Below are 24,219 nucleotides of genomic sequence, written 5' to 3' on the forward strand. Positions count from 1 at the left end.
GTGTGTGTGTGTGTGGTAAATGAACAGCAGTAAAATTACTGTCTTCATGAAAGTTATTTATTATTTAGTGCTTTTCTAACAAACGAGTTAGAATGGCAGGGATTTCTGTCTTGTTCATTCATTGATGTATCCCAAGGCTTAGAACAGTGTGTGGAACATAGGAACTCAACAAATATTTGTTGAATAAACTTCCATTCCAGTAGCATTGAAACCACATAGTTTGCACTAAGGAAAGATTTAAAAAATGAGGCAGCATGCATAGATCATTTATTTGAGTTCAGCTATAGAAAGCCAGGAGGGGATCAATCATCAAAAATACATATAAAGCAGTTTGAAACTTTAATGTGCGTATGTAACATCTGATGCAATAGGCCTGAGGATAGGACCTGAGATTCTGCACTTCTAAGAAGATACCAAGTGAAGCCAATTCTTTCGGTCCTCAGACCACGCTTTGAGCAAAGCTACTCAAAGAGCATCTACTTTGTGGATAGTGTACATGATTTACTAAACAATGCTTCCTTACTGTGTTTTATTATGATCATTGTATTCTGAATTTTGGGTTCAATGGATGCTCCAATCCAGACCTTACTGGACCATTTCTTTCTTGAAATTCTATCTTGGCTCTAATGACACTAGAATAATTATCCTCCTGTCCCTTCAGCTCTTCTCTCTCAGGCTTCTTTGTTGGCTCCTCTTCCTTCTCCCATCCCTTAAGTGTCCCTGTTACCCAAGTGTCTGTCTCCAGCCTTCTTTTCTTCTATTTGTACTTACTGGAAATCCTTGTTATCTCTAATTTTTGTTGATTTCTTTGGGGTTTCAAGGTATAAAATTTTGTCAGAAAATAGTTTAGTTCTTCTTTCCAAATATGTATGCCATATTTATGATAGGACATTTAATACAATATTATATATTGACATTTTTAAAAACTTTTTTTGTTTGTTTTGGTCCTAATTTTATGGGGAAATTACAACAACAATGCTTTTCCTTGAAACATAATGTTGGTTCTCGGTTTTAGATCATCTTTATTTACTTCATTTTAAAAATTGAGATATAAGTTGCATAACATAAATTTCACTATTTCAAAGTGTAAAATTCAGTGTTTTTTATGTATGAGCATATGTATGAGTGAAACACTCAAAAAATGATAGAATTTTTAATAATAAACATTTCTAAAGACTTAAGTCATCCAACAATAGAATGGGATCCCTTCTAGATAATAAATCCCCAGTAACTAGAAGCACATTAAGCATCAGCTTGATAATCACCCTTTCAGTGATGTTCTAAAAGGTGTCCCTGTTTTGATGGGAGATAGATTAATTCTGAGGTCCCTTCTAACACTAAAAGTCTATGGGACACTTACTGATCTGAACACTCCTACACAGTGGAATCATTGCCCTGAGCAATGGTAAGGGAATGGAATAAAGGGACTCTCTTTTGGCCCAGAAATAGGTGAAAATGATGTTTGATTAAAGTTAATGGTGCACAGGAGAATGTTCATAGAGTAGGAAATGGAAACAATAGTTCTCAGTTACACTAACAGCTCCTAGGATCTCTGCACCTCAATCATCCCAACCAGAGAGGCCTGTACCCACTGGGGAGCGAGAGGGTGAAATTAGGACTCAGTCAGGAAATAGAGTTTACAGGAAGAGTGGGAACTATAGCTACAAAGTCAAGGCAAGAGTCGGCCTGAGCAGCTATGAAAGGGTAGAAAGCCAAGGACCACAGGCCCCACTGACATCTAAACTAAGTTTTTCGCTTGACCTTTTACCTTCCAATATCCCCTATGTTTCAGAGACAGGCCACTGAGCAATTATCAGCAGTATTTATTAGACATTTATACTTTGAACTCTCCATTTCCAACTACTGTCTTCATTATCTTTTCCCAAAGATATCGAAGCCATCCATCATTGGCTTTACTTGTCTTCAAAGTTCATCAGTGCCTGCACTGTAAAGAAAGAAACTGTGAGGCTGGAGAGCCAAGAATATTGAGAACAATCAAATGTTTGGTGAAGACCCCACTTTTCTGGGTCCCCTCACAAATTTTTACCAAACTTTAAGCCATGTGTTATATGTCAACTATAATTGAAAAGTAAAATTTTAAAAGTTAAGCCATGTGTGTCTGTACTCTTTGCCATAGATGAATGAACCAGTATTAAAGAAGCTGCCTTGCTACCTGCCCTCTTTTACTCTGTTCTCTCCAAAGAACAAGTGTAAAGACAGGACTGAGGACAATTGGAAAGACAGGATTAACTTTAGGTTACATTTCGAAGTAGGCAAATGTATGCTTTGACAAATAACTTTGACAACCTGCTCGAAATTCCACGTTCCAGTGTTATAAATTCCTCTTGTTACCCTTCTGTGCCCACCACACACAAATTCCTCTGCCCTAAATTGTTATTTTCATATTGAGTTGATTTCAACTAGGTATGAGGAAGATAACACTAATCCATATTAAATTGTAAAAAAGGTCCCCTAACTCTCCCGGTTTTTATTTTTAGAGGGAAAATTTATTAATCCAAATTAATATCCAAGAGCTGAAATTTCAAGTGAGAAACTTAGGGAAAATAATTTTGACCAGGTAGTTCTCCACTTAACTCAAACTCTGCTATTTAAATCACATATGTCTCTCTGCCTAGGCTGACACTAAAAGGCACTGAAAGGAAGAGGAGTCTACAATTCATAAATCTCTTTTGGGGGTTGGAGGCAGTGGACACTTGTGGGCTTTCTGCTCACTGTCTAATCCACACAGCTATCAGTCATCATACATACAAACCCCAAATCTTGAGCCTGAAGCCCTAATGTTCAGGTCTGAAATGAGAAGAAACATGTACAAAAGACGGTAGGCCACCCAAGTCAAACAAGAGCCCACCTTGTCTTAATTCCCAACAACTGGAACACTGTCCTTTTGGGAAACATGCTCTCAGACCTGAAAGAATTTAGGTGTCCCCTACTGAAGAAGCAAAATTGCCAGGTTCCCTCTAGGTTAGAAAAAATCAAGACATGTGCCCAGAATGTGACATGTCAAACCAAGGAGCTGTCTTTTTCAGGTATGAGGTGGAAATTCGGAGGCTGAGATGCCAAACTAGTGGACACCCTCCTCCTTATCCCATTATATGTGCTACTCTAGTGTACTTAACTCCCAGTCCTCATGGCTGCCCTAAATCCATACCTGCAAACTCTTGCAACCGCTTACGCTCCTCTAGGTTATACTGAAGCTTTTCTAGCAACTCAAAATATCGGAAAAGTGAATCTCTAGGCCAAACAATGCGTTCATCCTGATCCATGTCCATTAGTCCAGGAAGATTCTGGTGCACATAAGTCTCCCAGTCCAACTGACCTGGATGGGAGAATTCTTCTTAAAAACATATACAGATTTGTGGAAGTTGGGGAAGAGCTGATAAATCTTATGGGGTGTGGGGAAAAGCAGGAATGAAAAGAGGAAATAGAAAGCAGGGAGGGAAAAGAGTACATCATCAGAGGACACTTTTTACAAAAAGCAAAGACAGCTACAGCCTCACTTATCCAAAGTGAAGCAGAAATACAGGGGAAATGAAGAAGCACAAAGAAAGTAACTAAAGCCAGAAAATCAGACTGGTGGAGAAAGCTGGGAAGTAGATATAGTGGGAGAGCACCTATTAAGATTGGGATATCTCGGGGGCTGGCCGAGTGGCTCAATTGGTTAGGAGTGCGAGCTCTGAGCAACAGGGTCTCCGGTTCGATTTCCACATGGGCCAGTAAGCTTCGCCCAAGCTGAGCTGCCACTGAGCTGCCAACAGGTGGCAGGATGGCTCAGCAGGTGAGAGCATGTGCTCCTAACAACAAGGTTTCCGGTACCACTCCCGCATGGGATGGTGGGCTACCCCTACCCGCAACAGGATTGAACATGGCACCTTGAGCTGAATGGCTGCGAGCTGCAGATGGGCGGCCGGATGGTGACTGGACTTGGAGCTGAGTTAGCTGTGCCCACCACAACTAAGATTGAAGGACAACAACTTGGCTGTTCCCCTTCCCCAATTCCCCAATAAAATCTTAAATAATAATTAAAATAAAGATTGGGATATCTCCTAGAGAAGAGGGGTCTGAATTTCAAATGTGCTTACCAATAGAGTCAAAATATCTGGATTCAGAAGAGGAAAGGGAGGAAGATGAAGAGGAGGAATTAGATGAGAACTTTTTCTTTTTTGGCAAGGGCTCTTTTGTTTTTGATTCAGATGCTCTTGAACTCTCTTCAGAGACACTGTTTCTAGATTCTTCTTGAAAACTTTCTGGTAAGTCCAAAGATTCCCCTTGTTGGCTATCTCTATAACTGAAAGGGGAAATTTTATTGCTTCTAATACATTTATGAGATATGGCTAGCTCTGTCATTATTCTGGCCCTGGCCCTGGACATTCCCTGAAACTGAGGCTTAAGGCAATGAGGGCCAAACTGCTCATTGTATATTGAAGTTATTGTATATACAAGCCCAAAATCTGAGCATAAGCACTTCCAACCTCAATTATCCCGTGTGCTATATCCTTATTAGTGCTCCTCATCACCTAACTTCTATGCTGTTTTACTCAGGCTTCCACATTCCACACCCCACCTTATTTTGCCAAGTTTTAGCTCCCTACTCCATGGCCCTATGCCTATTTCATCACAACTATAGCCTTTGCCTCCATGATTCCATTTCTTAATAATAGAGGGCCCCCAGGCTCAGCTCGTTTTTTTGTTTTTTACTTTTTTATATTCTCCATCTATAGTCATTCCTTGGATGATTTCATTTGAATTTAAATGCCTACTAAATTTAAACTTAAACCTCTAGTCCAAGGCCTCCATTCTCAATCTAGACTTGTATATCCAACTTTTACTCACATATCACCACTTGAATGTCCACCATCTCAAATTCAACCAAAACGGAACTCTTTGCCCACCAAACCTCTTCCATCCACGGCCTTCTCCATCTCAGCTAATCCATCCTGCCAATTGCTCAGGCCAAAACTTTGGAGTCATGCTTAACTCTTCTTTCATACCCCACATCCAATTCACAAGAAATTCTGTTGACTCTACCTTCAAAATATATCTTTTTCTCACTGGTACCACTCTTGTCTGAACCATCATCACCTCTTGCCTGGAGAGTAGCACAGCCTCTCAACTCATCTCACTGCTCCTTCCCTTATTCTTCTACAGTCTATCAACAATACAGCATCCAGGGTAAACCATCTTAAATGTAAGTCATTTCTTGTCACTGCTGTGCTCTGTTCCCCATTTCACTCAAAGCTTAAGTCCTTGTAATGGCCCCCACAGCCCTACAGGATCTCCGTTACCGCTCTGATCTCATCTCTTATCATTCTCCCCTCTGCTCACTTTGCTCCAGTCACAATGGCTTCCTTGCTGTTTCTCTAACACATCAGGCATGCTTCTGGCTTAGGACCTCCGTACTAGCTGTCCCTCTGCCTATAACACTCTTACCATGGATATCCACATAGTAATCCCCTCACCTACTCCAAGTCTTTTTTCAAATGTTGCCTTTTCAGTGAGGCCACCCTGACTACCTTTTTAAAGATTACAACGCATCTGCAACCCCCATCCTGTACGCCAGTCCCCCTTAACCTGTCCTAATTTTTGTTTTCATGATGCTGGTCATATTTTAACATATTAATATACTCATTTAATATGTTCATTGTTTATTGTCTCTTCCCCTTACTAGTATGTAAGCTTCATGAGAGCAGGCATTATTATCTATTTTGTTCACTGATATATCCCAAGTATCTAAGTATTTAATAATTATTTGTTGAATGGATAAATGAGTGTCTTTTCTCTCCTTCTGCTTTCTTGTCCATTGTTGAATAAGGTCTAGAATAGCATCTCTTTCACTGAAGGCATACATATATTAATCTCCTGTGGCTGCTATAACAAATTACCACAAACTTTGCAGCTTAAAACAACAGAAACATATTCTCTCACAATTCTGGGATCCAGAGTCTGAAATCAAGGTGTTGGCAGGGCCACGCTCCCTCTGGAAGCTCTAGGGGAGAAGGTCCCTTGCTTCTTCTAGCTCTGACAGTCAGTTGCTGGCATTTCTTTGGCTTGTGTTTGTATCACTCCAATCTCTAGCTCCATTTTCACATATCCTTCTCCTATTCTCTATGTCTATGTCTTCTCCTTTTCTGTCTCTTTAGGACCCTTGTCACTGGATTTAGGGCCAAACTGGATAATCCAGGACGATCACATCTCAACATCCTTAAACATAATTACATCTGCAAAGACCCTTTTTCCAAATAAGGTCATGTTCACAGGTTCTGGTGGTGAGGACATGGACATATCTTTGGAGGGTGGGGGAGGGTTACCATTCAAGCCCATACAATAAATAGTTATTGAATGAATGAATTCTCTCTCAAAGCCAATATTCATCTTTGATTTTCTACCCTCTCCTCCCTCATGTGTGTCCATGCCAGTTCATACACACACTCCTGACCTGGTATCCATTTTGCCAAAGCTTGACCTCATTGCCTCAGGGGATAGGTTTTGTCTCCTGCAAAGCAAAAAGCACAAAAGAGTGAAGAGAGTTTTACTGAAGCAGGAGTATAGTAAGGGAAAACTAAAATAATTCAGATCATAAAGTGAAGGAAACTAAGCAAGCACAAATTTTAGTAAAGGGGTGAAAAGGAATAGGGAAGCCCCAACAGTGGATAAAAGAATAGGCAATATTGTAGAACTGGGGAGGTCTAACCCTGGGGCACATCTTCTGTCAGAAAGGGAAAAATGGGGTCAAGGCTAAGGACAAGAAATAGGGAATGTGGTCAGGAAACCTTGGAGAACTGAAGTTGGGTTTGCAAATGGGGAAGCAGACCTCTGGATAATCTGTCGCTTGAACATGTCGGCTTTGTACTGAACCTCCAGGTATATCATCTCCTCACTCAGCTCATTCCTGATAGTCTGGAAATTAGTAACTGCCCCAAAGGGCCGGCCATTAGGAGTTGGGAAATGGTGGTAACTAGGCATGAGGAGAGGGCTTGGGTGGGGAGAAACCAAGTGAAATATACATCACAGGCCCCAAGCCTTCCTGCTATATCAGGTTCTCTCTATCCATAATCCATCAATCCTATTTCTTCCCAACCCCACGAAGTTTCACTTCTTCTATGCTTACCCATCATGGCTACTATGATATTGCGAAAGATTATGGAACCAAGTAGTAACGAAAGGATGACATAGATGCTGCTGAAGGTGCGGCTGACTTCAGGCACCTTCCAGGTATCCTGAAGAAGCGCATACCAGTGATCCATGGTGAAGAGAATGAACACGGTCACCAGGGAATTCAGCAGGTCCCTAAAGAAGGAGCAGATGTATGTAGAGATAGGACAGAGATCTAAACCGCTCAGAAACAGTATCTTTCCCACTCTTTTTTTTTTCATTCTCACACAGAAGAGCATTTCTTCGTTTGCTCTGACTCTGGCTTCTTTTCTACCATACTTAATTTTTTAGCTAATCATTCTTCAGTTTGAGGTTGTTTTATTAGGCTTTCCTATATCATGAATAATCTATAAATTTCACTTATTATTCCATTAGTACCTGGGCATAGTAGTTAGTAAATAGGTACTGGCTGAATTTTCAAAAATTGAATAATAACCAACTACATATCATTTTTATAAGTTCATTCTCCACTGTCCTATGAACTTGGCCTAACAGAAAATAACTAACAAATTTAGCAAACATCATTCCTATTTAGTTCATTGGTATGAACTGATAGTCACATAAATGGATAGATTTGTGACATAAATATGTGATCCTAAATAGTGAATGATAATGCATATATTACAAAAAGTCTCAGGAAGGTATCTAAATTTTCCTTCTTTCCTTCTTAGTCCTCCACATACAATTTGTTGAAAACATCAGGGCCTAAATAAGATGAATTCTAGGACCGTCCTAACTCAATACTCTTACAAAACTACCATCTAAGAGAGACCTGAGAGGTGCTGACAAGATTTGGTTCTAATTCATAAATAACATTATCACCTCTAAATCCAAATTGACTTTCTATTAGTAATCAGTGTTCTCTAGATAAAGACCTTATCAGAATTTTACTTTTGAATGAATATAGGTGTGTGTAAGTGTATTCCCTACACCTAGATATTGGGGTAAAACCAACAATCACGTTTAGAGTCACAGTAACATTTATTATCACTTACAATGTGTGAAATACTGTGCTAAGCACTTAAATGCATTACCTCATTTATCGTACACTCTCATTCCTATTTTTCAAAAGAGGTAACTGAGGCATAGAAACCAGGGCTTAACCACTGGAGTATATTGCTATTTGAAGATGGTTGATGATGAGGGTGTATTTGAATTTGCAAAACCCAGAGCAAATGTGGAAACTAGTGGCCCAATTCTCAAAATCAGAGCAAATACCACTCACCATTCCTTTGCTTTCTCTTTGCCTCTCCTTGCTGTGCTCTGTTCCAATTTCTTACATTAGACTAAACTTTTTGAATGACTATACTTTGGACTAGCTTCCCAGTCTCTTGCCCAAATTCTTTCCCCCCACCCAGGCTTTCCCCAGCCCTGCCTACGAGAAGAACATGTGGTACTTCAGGTCCTGGCGAGTTGAACGGGTGTAATCCTCAAAGACGTGGACGCCGGCCACAGCAAAAATGTAGAAGAAGATCATCAGCAACAACAAGAGGAAGGCCATGCTCTAGAGGCCATGACCTCAAGTCAGAGCTGGGCCAGACTAGCCTGATCTCCACCTATAGTCCAGTCAAGCCCACCCTGGGAATCCCCCACCAAACCCTCACTTCCAGTCCTGAGCCCAGTCATCTCTAGACCCCAGCAATTTGATCCCAGCCCTTTCTTATCCAGTAACAAATCACAGGGTCTTACATTGCCTTCTTTGACCCACCCAGATTTATTTCATATTAACCCCCCCATATTTATCCACCTTGCCCACCTGGTTTAGCTGCTATAGTCAAATCACCTTGAGAGCCCTGACCAGGGCCAAAATAATGACTCGAATTTGACTGAATCGTGCAAAGAGTTTGAGAGACCTCAGCACCCGGCAGATCCTCAGCAACTGGAGCCATACAGACTGGCCTGTTACCCCTACCAGCACCACAACCTCAGGAAGCAGGGACTGTGGGAAACACACAGATTATGAGTAAAAGCACCCACACACCTTTGCCTTTTCTTGATCTCATCTTCTTCATACTTCCTTAGGCATTATCCCTTGAATAACATTCTCTGGGGATTGTTTCCTATTTCAGCCTTTCTATACTAAGTTACTTAAACTGTACTTCAACTTTCTCAGACATAAAAAATAAGGGGTAAATACAGTGCCTATCTCATTGCATTGTTGTGGAGCTCAAATGAGAAAATACATGTAACACACTTAGAACAGTGCCTGGCACTTAATAAGTACTTAGTAACTGGTAGATGTTATTGTTGGGATTAATGTTGTGGTTAGATTCTGCCTTGTTCCTAATACCAACAACTCCTGCAATGATTGACTTTTTAGTTTTAGAAGGAAAAAAAAACACAACGAAATAAGGAAGTTAGGTACATTTCTATTTGTTTCTTCCTATGATCTAATTATCTTAACTTTTCTTGTCATTTTGATTCACCTAGGCACATTCCTGAGCCCATTAAAATAACCCTAAGGATATCTATCCTTACCAATATAGTGACAACAAAGTCAAAGACATTCCAGGCATTCTTCCAGAAGTTGAAAAAGCTGGATAGCCACATAAGAAGGATTTCCAAGATGAAAATAAGCAAGATGAACCAAGCTGCCACCTCCAGAGTCAGCTTCAGTGGCAACAGTTTGGCATCTGAGGATTCAAGCAATTCTGTGAGAGTAGGGCAAAGGATGAATAAAGGTTAAGGAAGTGGGAAACTGAACAATAGACAATGATTACAACCTCTTATAAACCACAATTGTGCCCACGGCTATCCCGTTTTTCTTTGAGTTTCTCTAATGTTATTGCTTCAACCTGTGAAATACAGGGAAGGACAGAATCAAACATGAAAAATAGCTATGACTCATCTTTCCTGCTGGTATCAATATGTCTGACAGCTGTAAATCACTGCCTTCCTACTCTGGGGTCACAATGACACCAAGGGATTGATGTCTTTCTTAACTACCACCAACCCTAGCTGCTGTACCCAGTCCCAAATCTCACAAAGAAGCAATGGGCGGGCCGGCCGAGTGGCGTGATGGTTAAGAACTCGCTTGGGATGCCAGAGGGCCCAGGTTCGGATCCCACATATGAGGGCCAGTGACACTGCCCTCTACAGCTAAGATGCTGAACAACAGCTCAACCTGGAGCCGGGCTGCCGTGAGTCGCTGGCGACGGCGTAGGCTGCAGCCCCTGTGGCAGTGGGTTGCCATGGGCTACCGTATGTAGCCAGCAGCCAGCGTGAGCGGCCAGCAGCCGCAGTGAGCGGCCGTCCAGAAGCCGGCGACTGATCTGCCTCTGCCAGGGAAGAGCGCAATGATGGTGCCAACTTGGGCCAGTGAAGCAGCGTCCTCCACAACTAGATTGAAGAACAAAACGACAGCAACTTGTCTGTTCCCCTTCCCCCAATTCCCCAGCACTGTTCCCATCCCCCCAATTACCCAATAAAAATCTTTAAAAAAAAAAAAAGCAATGGGCCTTGAGAATAGAATGAAAATGCAGGGCCATGATACGTAAAGTGCTTTATAAGTGATGTAGAAACAAGAAGCCAGATTCATAGGGCATATTGAGTTATAATAAGATATCAATTGATTATTTATTTGTTAGCTTTTAAAACTTTTCCTTTCTTCTCTAAAATTGATTTTGTTCTGTAATGCTAATTGAGTCCTATACTTTCTCTCTAGAACCCTATTATTTGCTAATTGCTATTCCTTAACTCATTGCCTTCCTCTTTCAACCCTCTTCATCTCTTTTATATATTTAAGGATGTATACTATGCTATTGAAAAAGCCACTGAGATCAAAATAGGTTTAAAAGCTAAAAATGTTGGACTGGCCCAGTGGCTCAGTTGGTTAACAGCACAAGCTCTGAGCAACAGGGTCACCAATTTGATTCCACATGGGCCAGTGAGCTGCAGCTGAGCTGAGTTGCTGCTGAGCTGCCAGCAGGTAGCAGGATGGTTCAGCTGGTGAGAGCAAGTGCTCCTAAAAACAAGGTTTCCAGTTCGACTCCTGCATGGGATGGTGGGCTACGCCCACCCGCAACTAAGATTGAACACAGCACCTTGAACTGAGTGATTGCGAGCTGCCGACAGGCAGCCGGATGGCGACTGGACTTGGAACTGAGCTAGCTGCGCCCTCCACAACTAAGATTGAAGGACAACAACTTAGCTGTTCCCCTTCCCCAATTCCCTAATAAAACCTTAAAAAAAAAAAGCTAAAAATGTAACACTTTCCTTCAAAACAGAATACTCTGCCTGTAAGTGTTCTAGGACTGATATACTTGGCAGTTAAAGGCGGGCAGAAGAACATACTCAATCACCCTGAACAACACAAGCTTCTGTGTAGATTTTTGACACAGCAGACTTTAAATTGTTATTGTTTTTTAGTAATATTTTGGCTCATTATATCCATAACAGAATTAAGAAACAATGATATTGAAATACAACTTCATGAAGAGCATAAAAATAATTCTGCAAGTTTATCTCAAGATGATTTTCATTAGATTATATAAATTGCATTCATCTGATCAAAAATTTTATATGGCACATGAAGATAGCTCTAGAACCTCAAAAATAAATGTAAAAAATTGTAATGATGTTATACTCAGGTTTTTTTTTTGTTAGACATAAGGGCTATACACACTTGCAACATGTTATTTTCAGAGAAAGCCTTGCAAATGAGCTAGGTCTTTCTTTTCCCTCTCTTCATTTAGAAACAAAATGTGAAAATTATAAAAATAAGCAACTAATATTGTGAAAGTTTATATTTTTCTATATTTTATGCCCAATTCATAATTAAATTTGCATCTACATTTTAACATATATCACATGAATTTAACATATAGTACATGTTATAAACCTGAAACTGTTATATGTCAATTATATCTCCATTTTTAAAAAGGAACAAAAAAGTTTAATTAATTTAAAAACTACATAATTCACAAAATAAATATATTTGATTCCAAAGTCAAACTTAATATGTCATATTAAAATTCATCTGTAGACAAATCATACATTTTATTTAAAAATAGCACGAATCGTTTTTAAAACGACAAAAGTAAAGCTTTGTTCACATGATTATTAAAATTATATAATAAACATTAAAAATACAATATTTTATTATTTTTTTTAAACTGGGGAATTGGGGGAGGGGATCAGCGTTGGGAAATCAGGGAAGGGGAACAGACAAGTTGCTGTCCTTCCGTTCTTCAGTCTAGTTGTGGAAGACATCGCTTCACTGGTCCATGTTGGTATTATCATTGCGCTCTTCCCGGGTGAGGCAGTTGCTCGCCTGCCATTTGATGGTCGCTCACAGCAGCTCACAAAAGCACAGGCCAGCTGCTGGCCAGCCCCACTGCAGCCTACGCCATTGCTGGCGACTCAACGGCAGCCCAGCTCCAGGTTGAGCTGTTGTTCACCATCTTAGCTGTAGAGGGCGCAGCGTCACTGGCTCTCATATGTGGGATCCGAACCAGGGGCCTGCTGCTCAGAGCTAGCGTCCCAAGACAACTCTTAACCAACATGCCACTGGGCCAGCCCTTAAGTAACCTTTCTAAACATACCTGTAAAAATGTAAATATTGGGGGCCAGCCGAGTGGCACGTTGGTTAAGAGTTGTCTTGGGACACCAGCTCTGAGCAGCAGGCCCTGGTTCGGATCCCACATATAAGAGCCAGTGACGCTGCGCCCTCTACAGCTAAGATGGCGAACAACAGCTCGACCTGGAGCTGGGCTGCCGTTGAGTCGCGGGCAACGGTGTAGGGTTACGTAAGCTACGTTAGTGGCTGGCAGCCAGCGTGAGCTGCCAAGAGCCATGGAGAGCAGCTGTCCAATGGCCGGTGAACGACTGCCTCACCCAGGAAGAGCGCAATGATGATACCAACATGGGCCAGTGAAGCGACATCCTCCACAACTAGACTGAAGAACAAAAGGACAGCAACTTGTCTGTTCTCCTTCCCTGATTCTCCAATGCTGTTCCCCTCTCCCAATTCCCCAATAAAATCTTTAAAAAAATAAAAAATTTTAAAAAGCCAAAAAACAGGGGATGCCTTTAAAAAAAAAGTAAATATTGGATCACTCACTGACAGGCACTAGTATCTCTAACAGAAAAGGTTAATTCAAACAAATTTAGAATACACTGACACAAGAAATAGGACTAGTCTTCCCACTTCCAGTTCATTGTGAGTCTTACACCCTACCTGTTAGTGTCTAGACGACCTTATATCTACTACACGCTCAAAAGCCCTTCAAAATGTTTCTACATCTTAGCAGCTGCACAAATTCTACTCCAGGAGACTTAATATAATCATACCCGTCACAATTCAAATAACATTCAAAAATGTAAAATGATCAATTTAAAGGAAAAATGAGTTCCACCCACTTTCTCTTTCATTCAACATCAGTTCTCACCTATTTCAACCATAAGTACAATTGTATTCAAAAAGATGAGGAAGATGATGAAGTTTGTAAAGAGAGGACCTGTTTTCTCTTAAGGAAACATACAGAGTGGAGTTCCGATTTATGCAGGTGAAATAACAGTGGCAAGACTAGCACCAAGTGATAATACAATGAAAATGGAGTTTGAGAAGGGAAAATAAGTCATTAGGCAGATGATGAGGCAAGAGAGACGACAGTAAAGCTATGGAATAAAAATGAGTGACATTAAAGGATACACTCAAGGACCCACCCAGCCCACAAAGCAAGAGGTGGCCTATAACTGCAGCGCACTCGAAGCCTGCTCATCAGTCTCTGGCCATGTGTAATCCGCTCTACATGACGAGGCTTTATGGAGAAGCGCACAAGCTGGTGTTGATCTCCCAACAAAAGTTTCTTCTGATGGGAAGGATCTACACCAAAAATAAAAAATGGACAGTAGGTCAATTTAAAGAGAAGTTTGGGGGGGAATATTCAGAGCAGGAGGGATTGGGGGCAGGGATACTGGTTACATAATGGACCCCCTAGTGCAGCTTGCTTGCCTTGCTGCTCCTTCTCACAGCAACTAATATTAATTTTGGCGTAAGAACTAATGTAATGCTTATGATCAACACGGCCCATGCCCAAGAATAAAGGCAACGGGTTCAAGCCCTCAAAGTTTTAAGTGTCTTCGGTAGAAACTTCCAAGTCAGCCAGGGCTAGTAGTTACCCTAGGCCTAAAAAGTGAGTGGCATGGGTTCTAGCTCCTGGATTCAAAGAGTTTTATAAAGCCTTCGATTTATCAAGTTTGTTTAACCTCCAAACTAGCAACCAAATCAATCTCCCCTGAATTTTCCACCCTTAAAATTGTCTCTCTGCTTCCTACTGTTTGGAGGGTGTGGATGGGAGTCTTAAGTTTCTCCTAGCGAAGAAACAGACCGCTGACCAAGTATCTCCCGCATAGTGTGCCGTGGCACAGCTTGGCTCAAGCCTTGCAGATGCTCGATGAGAGAGAAAGTATCAATGAGCCGAGAACGAATGGCATCAGCTCGGGGCAGTTGCATGTGTCCAGCTGGGTGGTAAGTGGCCATGTCTGTTTAAAAAAAAAAAAAAGTAAGAATCAAGTATCATTTCATTCTTGGAGTTGCATCAAAGATTAGAAGTGTTTCTTCCCTCTTCTCCCACTACCCCTGAAGAAGACAAATAAACACATTGTACCTAGTCTCAAGGTTTTTTGAAACAAAAAGAGATAGGAGTTGTAAGAGAATATTGCGCAGGTAACTAAGTGGCCAGGCACCTTCACTTGTGTGTCGGTATTTCTAATTTAAAGTCGTAGCCACAAAGGCAGGGTTCCCGGGGCTGGACAAAGAGGAATTCGGGCGCCACCTGGATCTGAGGGAATCAGGCAATACAGTGAGGTGGGGCAGTGGGAGGGCTTGGGGGCTGCCTCCGAAAGAAAAACCAAGTTAACAGGCACTGGACAAAACGCAACAGCCTGACATTTTAAAAATGTGCCCGGTCCCAACGCTCCCTGCGGTGCCAACTCCTTCTCTCAATTCCCGCTTGTGGGCTTCACCTCAGCCCAGGCTCTCTTCCGCCCACTCAGCTCTGACTTCACTCCGCCTCCGGCGCCTCCGGAACAGAACGAGCTCAGGGTCGCCTCCCCTCCTCACTGCGCCCCATTTCCAGCTCCGCCCCGCCCGCTCCCAGGTTTCGGCTCGCCCCCCGCCCAGCCCCAGCCCCAACCCCCGGCTCCGGCTCCGGCTCCCTCCCACTCCGGGTAGCCCCGGCGCTCGCTTCCTCCGCCCCGCCCTGCGCTCCGGCTACTCGGCGGTTACCAGCAGGTCCCGCCCGCCCGACGCAGGCACCGCGCAGCCAATCGGCGGCTGCCACACTGCGGCCCGAGCCCGGCTGGGGGGTTGGGGCCTCCGGCTGCAGGTCCGCCTGGGGCAGACGCGTGAGCGCGAGCTGAGGGTGCGTGGTCGCCGGCCCGGCCTCCGCAGTCCCCGCCGAACCCCGACCCTCCTGGCCTCCCCGACCTCACCTCGCCGCCATGCGCCTCCGCCGCCTAGCGCTGTTCCCCGGCGTGGCGCTCATTCTCGCCATCGCCCGCCTTGCAGCTGCCTCCGACGTGCTGGAACTCACGGACGACAACTTCGAGAGTCGCATCTCCGACACGGGCTCTGCGGGCCTCATGCTTGTTGAGTTCTTCGCCCCATGGTGAGGCCACTGAGCCGGGGAGGGGAAGGGAGGGCTGGGCTGGGCTGGGCCGGGGGCGAAGGTGCGGGAACGGTTGGGCCTACGCAGCGCCGGGCCCTCCACCATTCCAGCGGGCCTGGCCACAGCCGGCAAATTTACCAGCGCGAGGAAGCCGAGCTCCCTGGTCGAGAGCGGAGAAGTGGGTGCTGATCGCCTGGAGGGCGAGACCCGAAAAGGAAAACCCGAAGAAGGCCCCTCTCACTCAGGGTCACATCCTTACCTTGGTGCTCTTGCGGCACTTCCTGTGTGCAGAGGGTTTAACCACCCCCCTTACCCCCCTTCAGTTGGTATCTTTACAGTTTCTGGTTGAGTCAGTGTTAATCTTCATTCTACAGACGAGACATCCCAAGGCCTTACATTGGAAGCTAACGTTTCACCAAGTGCAGAGGTCCTGGGCGCCCGGAGTACCTCATTTCTTCTTGCCCCACGCCCCGCAGCCACTGGTTTGAAGCCAAGGTCACTCAGTGACTGCAGAATGGTCCTAAGTGCTTTCTTGGGGCAGGCGATTATTTTGTCCATCGCATGGTGCACGCTCTCCATTAAGTTAATCACTTACTTCCCAGCACCGTCAGAGTCCTGTCAGACAGAAAGTAGAACAAGAGTAATTCCGTCAGAATCTGTCTAAATTGTCAGTTTTAATTGGGATTTTTTTTTAAATGCCAAAAAATAAAACAAGAAAGTAACCAGTGTTGGAGAAGTCTCCACTTCAGAGTGACTTAACTGAACAGGTGTGTGTAAATTCCTTAGGATAGAACTAACTCGAAATAAAAAGCTGGGGGGTAGGGAGCAAATATGATTTCTAGCCCAGTAAACCTGAGTGTTATTTTTTTTTTATTTAAACCCCAAATCTTTAACCACAGCAAACAATGATTATCTTAACACCTGGGATAGCTCAGTAGTATATCCATGCTAATTAACAGTACCTAATTTTTCCACCCCTGCCACAATTACCCTTAATTTAAAAAAACTGTATTCAAAAGTATCAGTAAAACAAAGTGTATAACTTTCACTTGCTTCTAACTCTGGTCTTCACTGTAGGGGCTCAACTGATTTGTAGAGGGTTACACTAAAAGTCTTGCAGTGAAGACCACCTGAACCAGAAGATGTGCTACAGGCAGCAAATTTTGTTTTCAGCTGTGACAGATTTTGTATCCAGGGTGTTCCTGTGGCTAACTGGCAGTACTGATTTCATATCATGGGTGGTCTTTATACATCCTTAGACTTACATTACCTCTTAGAAACAACTCTTCCCAATCATATAACCATCCTAATAACTTTAAGGGGCTGTCACTGTAATTAGAATGGCTGTATGGAGCTGTGTCAAAACTCAGTGGTGCTTCAGTGACTACAGGAGTCAGCATGAAGTGAATTGCTGGAGAATTGTGGGCTATTAGACTACTAGTTTAAAGCAGGTTTTTTTTTGGTTGAAGGTGTTCTTTTCTACTTTAAATTGTCGCACACGTGCTTCCCTAAGAACTACATATCCCGTCATGCTAAACTATCCCAAACATTGGGTGGATCTCTGCTTTAGTGTCTGCTTTTAATTGGTCTAGAAGGTAAGGTCATCCTCCACCATGCAGACAGAAAGAATCAGTTTTCTGAATGAGTAATTTGGAATCAAGCCTCCTGTTGATAATGTCCTTATTTCTTCATATTCGATTATTTTTATTAATACTTCAGCTGGAGATGTTTTCTGACTGCTGCATTACTTTGTACAAATCAGGAGTACTAGCTCACAATTTAGGAACAGTTAAAGAATCCTTACTAAGAGTAAAAGGAACCTATTTTAAGCAAGTTTCTTGTTTGCCTTAGGGTATTTTTTCACTTTCATTTTACAAGTGAAAGTGAAAGATTGCAGTTGACTTTGTAAACTAATGTTTCCATTATGGAGTTAATCTCTTATTTGTAAAAATGGGAGTATCTGAATTTCTCTGGGGAAATAAATTGCACTATTTAAATGTTTGTGATTTCTGAAAATTTATTGATAGCAGTTAAGTAAGTTTTAAGTTTTTAACATCTACTTATGTTATAAATTTGTTCCCTAACCGTCTAGGACAGTAGTATTAAATAATGGCATTTGATATACATTGTTTCTAGAGTATAGGAAAAGACTGTGGATAGTATAAAATGGAACATTTAATATTTATTTTTATACATGCTGATTTCTTTACTTGGAATTCTTGCTCCTGTACTCACACCTCCCCCTAATTGATCTCTTTAAAAAAAATGACCTCAAACGTTACTTCTTCCTCCCTTGAACAACAAACTGTTTGCTCCCTATTCTCTTCTGGGACCTAATAATACTGTCTCACCTCTGCCAGACTTGTGTTTCTATAGGGAAAGGACTCATCAAGTTTGCTGTCAGAGGCTAAAACATTAAAATACCCTTTGGCACAGTGCAGGGCATGAAGTGATGATCAATGATTGTTGGGTGAATATATGTTGGGATTCATTGTTAACTGCTAAGTGTCATCCCTGAAGGTGGGTAGGATTCTTTGTGTTTTCATATTATTTAGGAGTAGGTGAAAGAAGTAGTGATTAATCTTGATCATCTTCAAACTTCACCACAGTTCCCATTCCTGGTGAGTTTGAAGAGGACCGTCTCTAGCATCATTGGAACTCGTTAAACAGGTTCTCCACAAGGGCATTTGTTGACCTTTATGGATACTGCCCATGTTTAGGACAGTGGTTTTCAGTCCCAGCCTTGCCACTTGTACACAGTCCTTCACCTCTACATCCTGGTTCCCTCCCGAGTTCCTGGAGGAATTATTCAGTAAGTCCCAGTGGGGCCAAGGCATGTATTTGTTTATTTAATGCTCCATGATTTTTTATATGCATCTGGGTTGAGACCTACTGGTCTGGCCTAATTATTTTATACTGTTATTTCTCTTCAAATGCTTTAAGATAGTTGAGGTGAAACTGTTCTTAAATCTGTTGCCTCAGCCTTCTTGACAATTATTACATGTTCAACAGAAATCTCTTCTGTTTCTTTATTCTCATGGCTGCCACTCTGGCCCAAGCTTTACCTGCCATGGGAAATATCTTCTAGGTGGCATTATTCTTATCTCTGCTTTCCTCTTTTCTGTCAGTCCTATATATTGCTGACTAATGTAGTCTTAACACACGTAACACATTTATTTCAACCACCCAAGAAAGCCCTTCACAGTTCTCTGCATATATCATTCTCACTAGTAATTTTACCTTTGCTTTACTATTCTCCTTACTACCTTGTCCTGTCTGAAGCCTTAAATCCTTAAAAGCCCAGATCCAATTCTTACTCCCTTTAAAATACATTCTCTTCTTAACTTTTGAACCCTTATTATATACCCAAAAGCCTGGATTTCTCAGATAAATTGGTTATTTTTTTAAATCAGTTGTAATTTGTGTACCTTTGTTACAACCCAAGTACCCACATATTTAATCTTGTGCAATAGTAAAGGAATATAGAGAATATAATGAACAATACCATATTTCAAACACATCTAAGATGCCACTGATTGTGAGAGGAACCATTATTTTATGTCTCACAAAGAAAGAAATGCTACCATTGAAACTATTACATGATTGCAAGACATCCCAATTTCAGGTATGGTAAAATGTGTAACTATAGTATAATAGTATAAGAAATGCCGTTTATTCACCACCCACTCTAAAAAATAAAACCCAGTACAGTTGAAGCCCCCTATGTACCCCTTTCCCATCTTATGTAGTCCCCCATCCTGAATTTGTTATTTACCATTTGGTCCTCTTATACCTTTAGTAAATATATATGTGACCCTAAGCAACAGCTAATATATTACGTTCTTTTTTAAATATCACTTTTTTTCACCTAAGCTTTCTAATGAGGATTTTTGAATAGGACTCCTAAAGACCTTGAAGACTATAAGTAAGCTCTTATAGTCTTTTGTTTTAAACAAGTTTTAGGGGCAAATGTTTCCAAGTTGCTTCTTCATTCATCACTTAATAAAATAAACTTTGAGACTGTTGTCTATGAAATATGTCAGCTCAAGTTTCTTCTGTGTTTCCCTTCCTTCAGTTTTCTAATTCTTTCTATTTTTGCTGTCTATGGAGAGGTTACAGAACTACTCACCTTCTCAAAAGTGATCCCTCTGCAACCCATTGGCTTTTGAAGAGATGATATACAGCTGGTGCTAACTATGCTAAGGAGGAGTATGTTTCCCCCTTCCCTCATTGCGTACACTGTGCCTATAGGACTGTTAGCACTTTCGGACAAAGGAGCAGGTGCTTCTGGTGGCCTTCTGGGAAAATATTCTAATTGACATGTTTTATTCACATGCGTTCGTATAGCCAGGTGAACTGTGTAGCTGTAAAATTCATGCTTACCGTCATGTCATTCAAATGCTGTGTTGAAACTTGGTTGAGAGGGAAGAGCCTCCAATGAGCTGCTAGAGTATTTAATAACAAATGAGCGCCTTCTGGGCCTCATTCCGCTTCTCCTTCAAACTGTTTCTGGTCAAAGAGAGTTGCTGTTTTCTTAAGGAAAAAAAATGTACTTTCCTTTGGGAAATGCTACCAGAAATGGGATTGTCGCTATCTTGTCCTTCATTTTATCCTCATTAATTAGTCAAAAGGGCTTGAGCCCTTTACCTCTTTAATGTGGAGTATACTTTTGACTACAGCTTTTAGAACTCAGTTGTACTTTTGAGAAAAGAGATGCTGCTCTGGACTGAGCCAGTCCTACAAAGGCAACTTCAGGCTACAGACAGTACTTTTACCTTCTGAGAGCTCTGGTTTACCCTATCAGTAGTGGATGTTGTTCAGGTGGTGTTTTTGCTTTTGGAAGCAGCTACTAGTTCAAAATTAGTATTGTAGTTTGAGATTCTTCCTAGAGAAATAAAGCTAACAAATTTGTAGGATTAAACTGAGAATTTGGCTTTTTTTTTTTAAATATATGTGTATAGGTGTGGACACTGCAAGAGGCTTGCCCCTGAGTATGAAGCTGCAGCTACCAGATTAAAAGGAATAGTCCCACTAGCAAAGGTGAGTATCAGAGGATTCTTCATTAAAGGAAATGAGGTATTTTTGATAGTTGTTTGTAAAATTAATATTTTCTCTACTCTTATGGTGCTAAGAAGAGAGAACACTAGTTTCTGGGCAAATACACAACTGACTTGTATTAGTTATGGTTTTGAAAGATTAAAAGGGAATTATTTGCCTAAGAAACAAGTAAAACATGGTAAATTTAAGAGGCAAATAGGGAAAGTACAAGTACAGTAGTCAAGGTTAGAGGAAAATTATCATTGAGTAAATGAGTTCCCTAAACTACCACATGGTAATCACAATGATGGGAATAGGAAAATGACATGAGGATATTGATAAGTATGTAATTAATTGGTCAGCTGTAAACTTGGTGTGTGCTTTTACAATCAAAGTAATGCTTTCAGAATTTTGCCATTATTTTGTATTAAACCCATGTTTGTTCCAGGCTAAATGCTCATCTCCTGCTTGCTTTGGCAGCACACATACTAAAAGCTCACATCTCAGCCAGTCTCAAATAAATAGTTCATACATATATAGGACTGGTGTGGAAACTGCTTTTAATCCTAATGTTTCTATGGCAGCTTGCCATAGAAAAAAAAGAGGTCAGTCTTGAATTAATTCCTGTCTCTTATTTCTATAGCCTGTGTTTCTATAGATACATTGTTTTTCTGGATTTTAGTTTATGTTAAAAGTATTGGGATTATATCTCAGAATCTTGTGAAGATAAAATGAGGTAATATATGCAAAGTGCCTGTAGCACAGCCTATTTTGGAGTAAGTGGCTAAATAGATGGAAATTGTTTTCCTTCTTCCTGATAGGTCTCACTAGACGTCATGTTATAGTTTAGCCCAGATTCATAATAGCTCAGGGAGCACATTCAAGTATTAGTACCTTTGCCAATAACACTAGATCAGTGGTTCTCAACCTGTGGGTCATGACCCCTTTGGGGGTTGAACTATCCTTTCACAGGGGTTGCCAGGTACTCGTATGTGGGCGTATCTGCATGTGGGCCTGGAGACGGATAGAGGAGTGGTGTCTCAGTTCCTAAGACCATCGAAAATATGTGTTTTCCGATGGTTCTTGGCGACCCCTGTGAAAGGTTGAGAAACGCTGCTCTAGATGATTTGCCAAATCAAATTATACCCCAGCCCAGCTAAAGGTTATGTACACCTATCCGAATAGTCCCTTGATGATAATCATCAAAGTAAGCCACTGTTAATTTAAGTGATTTATCCCTCCGTGTTCCTAGGCAGAAAAAAGGTGAAGACTGCTTTAGACAATAGGGACCCCAAGGGCAGAATTTAAATTGTCATTTGTGCATTTTGTTTGAGGCCCAAGAATCTAAATTTTAAAGATTTCCTAGATGGTTCTGATGTAGCTAGCCCAGCACCAGTCTCCCTTGAAAATCTGAGATGTTTTGTGGCATGTATGCCAAGAATTGCTTGATCCTTTTATGACTTGACCAATCCTAATATTTTGGGAATATAGGAAGAGCCTGCAACCAGCATTTGGAGAACAAATGCTTTGTGTATTTTAATCTTCAGGTTGATTGTACGGCCAACACAAATACGTGTAATAAGTATGGAGTCAGTGGCTACCCAACCCTGAAGATATTTAGAGATGGTGAAGAATCAGGTGCTTACGATGGGCCCAGGACTGCTGGTAAGGATCCTGCATTATATTCTGGAAACTGAATTTGTGAAGTGCCCTGTTCTTTGTCGTGGGAATGTGACATTTTTTCTATACAACATATGTTCAGTCCATAAAATTTTTCATCTAAAAAGTCAGTTTGGTAGGTACCAACAGACTTCTGTAAATGAACAGAGTATATAAGTAATATAGAAAATATTTGAGTTATAAGATTAACTAGGCATTTTTTCATTTGACAAATATTATTGAGTACCTACTCTGTGCGAGGTATTCTAGATATACTAGGTGCTCAGTGTTTATTGATAAACAAAACAGACAAGGTTCCTACTCTTGTGGCACTTAACATTCTGGGGGATGAAGAAAAAAAGGCAACAAGTTTGAAAATACATATAGGTAACTACCACCTCACATCCATTAGGATGGCTACTATCAAAAAAAACCCCTAGAAAATAACAAGGGCTAGTGAGGATGCAGAGAAATCGGAACCCTTTTCCATTGTTGGTATGAATGTAAAATGGTGCAGCTGCTATGGGAAATAGTATGGTGGTTACTAAAAAATTAAAAATAGAATTACCATATGATCCACCAATTTCACCTGGATATGTACGCAAAAGAATTGCAAGCAGGGTCTCAAAGAGATATTTGAACACCGTGTTTATAGCTGTGTTAGCCACAGTAGCAAAAAGGTAGAAGCAACCTGAGTGTGTCCATCCGTGGATGAAGGGATATACAAAATGTGGTCTTTTAATAATAATAATAATAGTTAAATAGAAATGTGTATATTATACAATGGAATATTATTCAGGCTTAAAAAGGAAGTTCTGACATAACTACAAAATGGTTGGGCCGGCCAAGTGGCTCAGTTGGTTAAGAGCTTGCTCAAGAGTGTGAGCTCTGAGCAACAGGTTCTTTGGTTCGATTGCTGGCCCAAGCTGAGCTGCTGCTGAGCTGCCAACAGGTGGCACAATGGTTCAGCTAAAAAAAAATAAAAAAAATAAAAAATAACTACAACATGGTTGAACTTTGAAGACATGATAAGAGAAGCCAGTCACAAAAAAGAGAAATATTTTATGATTTCCCCATATGAGGATTCTGTAGTAGTCAAATTAATAAGAGACAGAAAGTGGAATGGTGGTTGTCAGGGACTCGGGAGGACAGAATGGGGAGTTATTTAATGGGTGGAGTTTCAGTTTTACAAGATGAAAACAGTACTGGAGATTGGTTGTACAATAGTGTGAATGTACTTAATGCCACAGAGCTGTATACACTTAAAAATGGTTAAGATGGTAAATTTTGTGTTGTATATTTTACCACAATTAAAAATTTTTAAATGTCAAAAATATATATGGATAAGATAAATTCTGTTAGTGATAAGAGCATTAAAGAAGAAAAATGAGACCAAAAGTGGCCTAGGGAGCACCGCATAATCAGAGTGATCTGGACAGTAATGTTTGAGCTGAGACCTGAATGATAGGAAGGAGCTAAATCTGGACCAGAGCCTTCCAGGCAGAGGGAAAGCCGGTACAAAAAGAAAAAGTCCTTAGGGTATAATTGAGCTTGATGTGTATAAGGGACAGAAAGACCATGTGGCCGGAATATAATTAGCAAGGCTAATATACATATATATTTTAAAATATATATATATATATTTTAAAGATTTTTATTGGGGAATTGGGGGATGGGAACAGCACTGGGGAATTGGGGAAGGGGAACAGACAAGTTGCTGTCCTTTTGTTCTTCAGTCTAG

At 41.2% G+C, this 24,219-nt stretch overlaps 2 protein-coding genes across 2 annotated transcripts in view; one reads left to right on the top strand and one right to left on the bottom strand.

The window, feature by feature from the left end:
• Positions 1–1,103: 1,103 nt before the first annotated feature.
• Positions 1,104–15,241, bottom strand: CATSPER2 (cation channel sperm associated 2). Its single transcript, XM_019644850.1, has 13 exons — positions 15,139–15,241; positions 14,509–14,655; positions 13,823–13,996; positions 13,560–13,628; positions 9,649–9,821; positions 8,954–9,109; positions 8,550–8,674; positions 7,127–7,305; positions 6,830–6,929; positions 6,455–6,511; positions 4,101–4,300; positions 3,170–3,337; positions 1,104–1,945 (listed from the first exon to the last, which is right to left on the bottom strand). The coding sequence occupies exons 2-13, from the start codon at positions 14,651–14,653 to the stop codon at positions 1,914–1,916; spliced, it is 1,578 nt and encodes a 525-aa protein (XP_019500395.1). The 5' UTR covers positions 14,654–14,655; positions 15,139–15,241; the 3' UTR covers positions 1,104–1,913.
• A 229-nt stretch (positions 15,242–15,470) lies between these two features.
• Positions 15,471–24,219, top strand: part of PDIA3 (protein disulfide isomerase family A member 3) — a 24,178-nt gene continuing 15,429 nt past the window's right edge. Inside the window, exons 1-3 of the mRNA XM_019644943.1 lie at positions 15,471–15,782; positions 20,744–20,822; positions 22,367–22,484. Of these exons, the coding sequence (XP_019500488.1) occupies positions 15,616–15,782; positions 20,744–20,822; positions 22,367–22,484 (364 nt within the window). The 5' untranslated portion in view covers positions 15,471–15,615. The remainder of the gene's footprint in view (positions 15,783–20,743; positions 20,823–22,366; positions 22,485–24,219) is intronic.

This window comes from Hipposideros armiger, unplaced genomic scaffold (assembly GCF_001890085.2).
Source record: "Hipposideros armiger isolate ML-2016 unplaced genomic scaffold, ASM189008v1 scaffold_92, whole genome shotgun sequence".
In the NCBI taxonomy this organism is placed as follows: Eukaryota; Metazoa; Chordata; class Mammalia; order Chiroptera; family Hipposideridae; genus Hipposideros; species Hipposideros armiger.

Coding starts and splice junctions, on each gene's coding strand:
- CATSPER2 (XM_019644850.1), bottom strand. CDS start 14,653: ATGGCCACTTACCACCCAGCTGGACACATGCAACTGCCCCGAGCTGAT. Junction 8,675..8,953: donor CCCTGGTCAGGGCTCTCAAG/GTGATTTGACTA, acceptor CATGGCCTCTAG/AGCATGGCCTTCCTCTTGTT. Junction 4,301..6,454: donor TTTGGCAAAATGGATACCAG/GTCAGGAGTGTG, acceptor TTTCAGTTATAG/AGATAGCCAACAAGGGGAAT.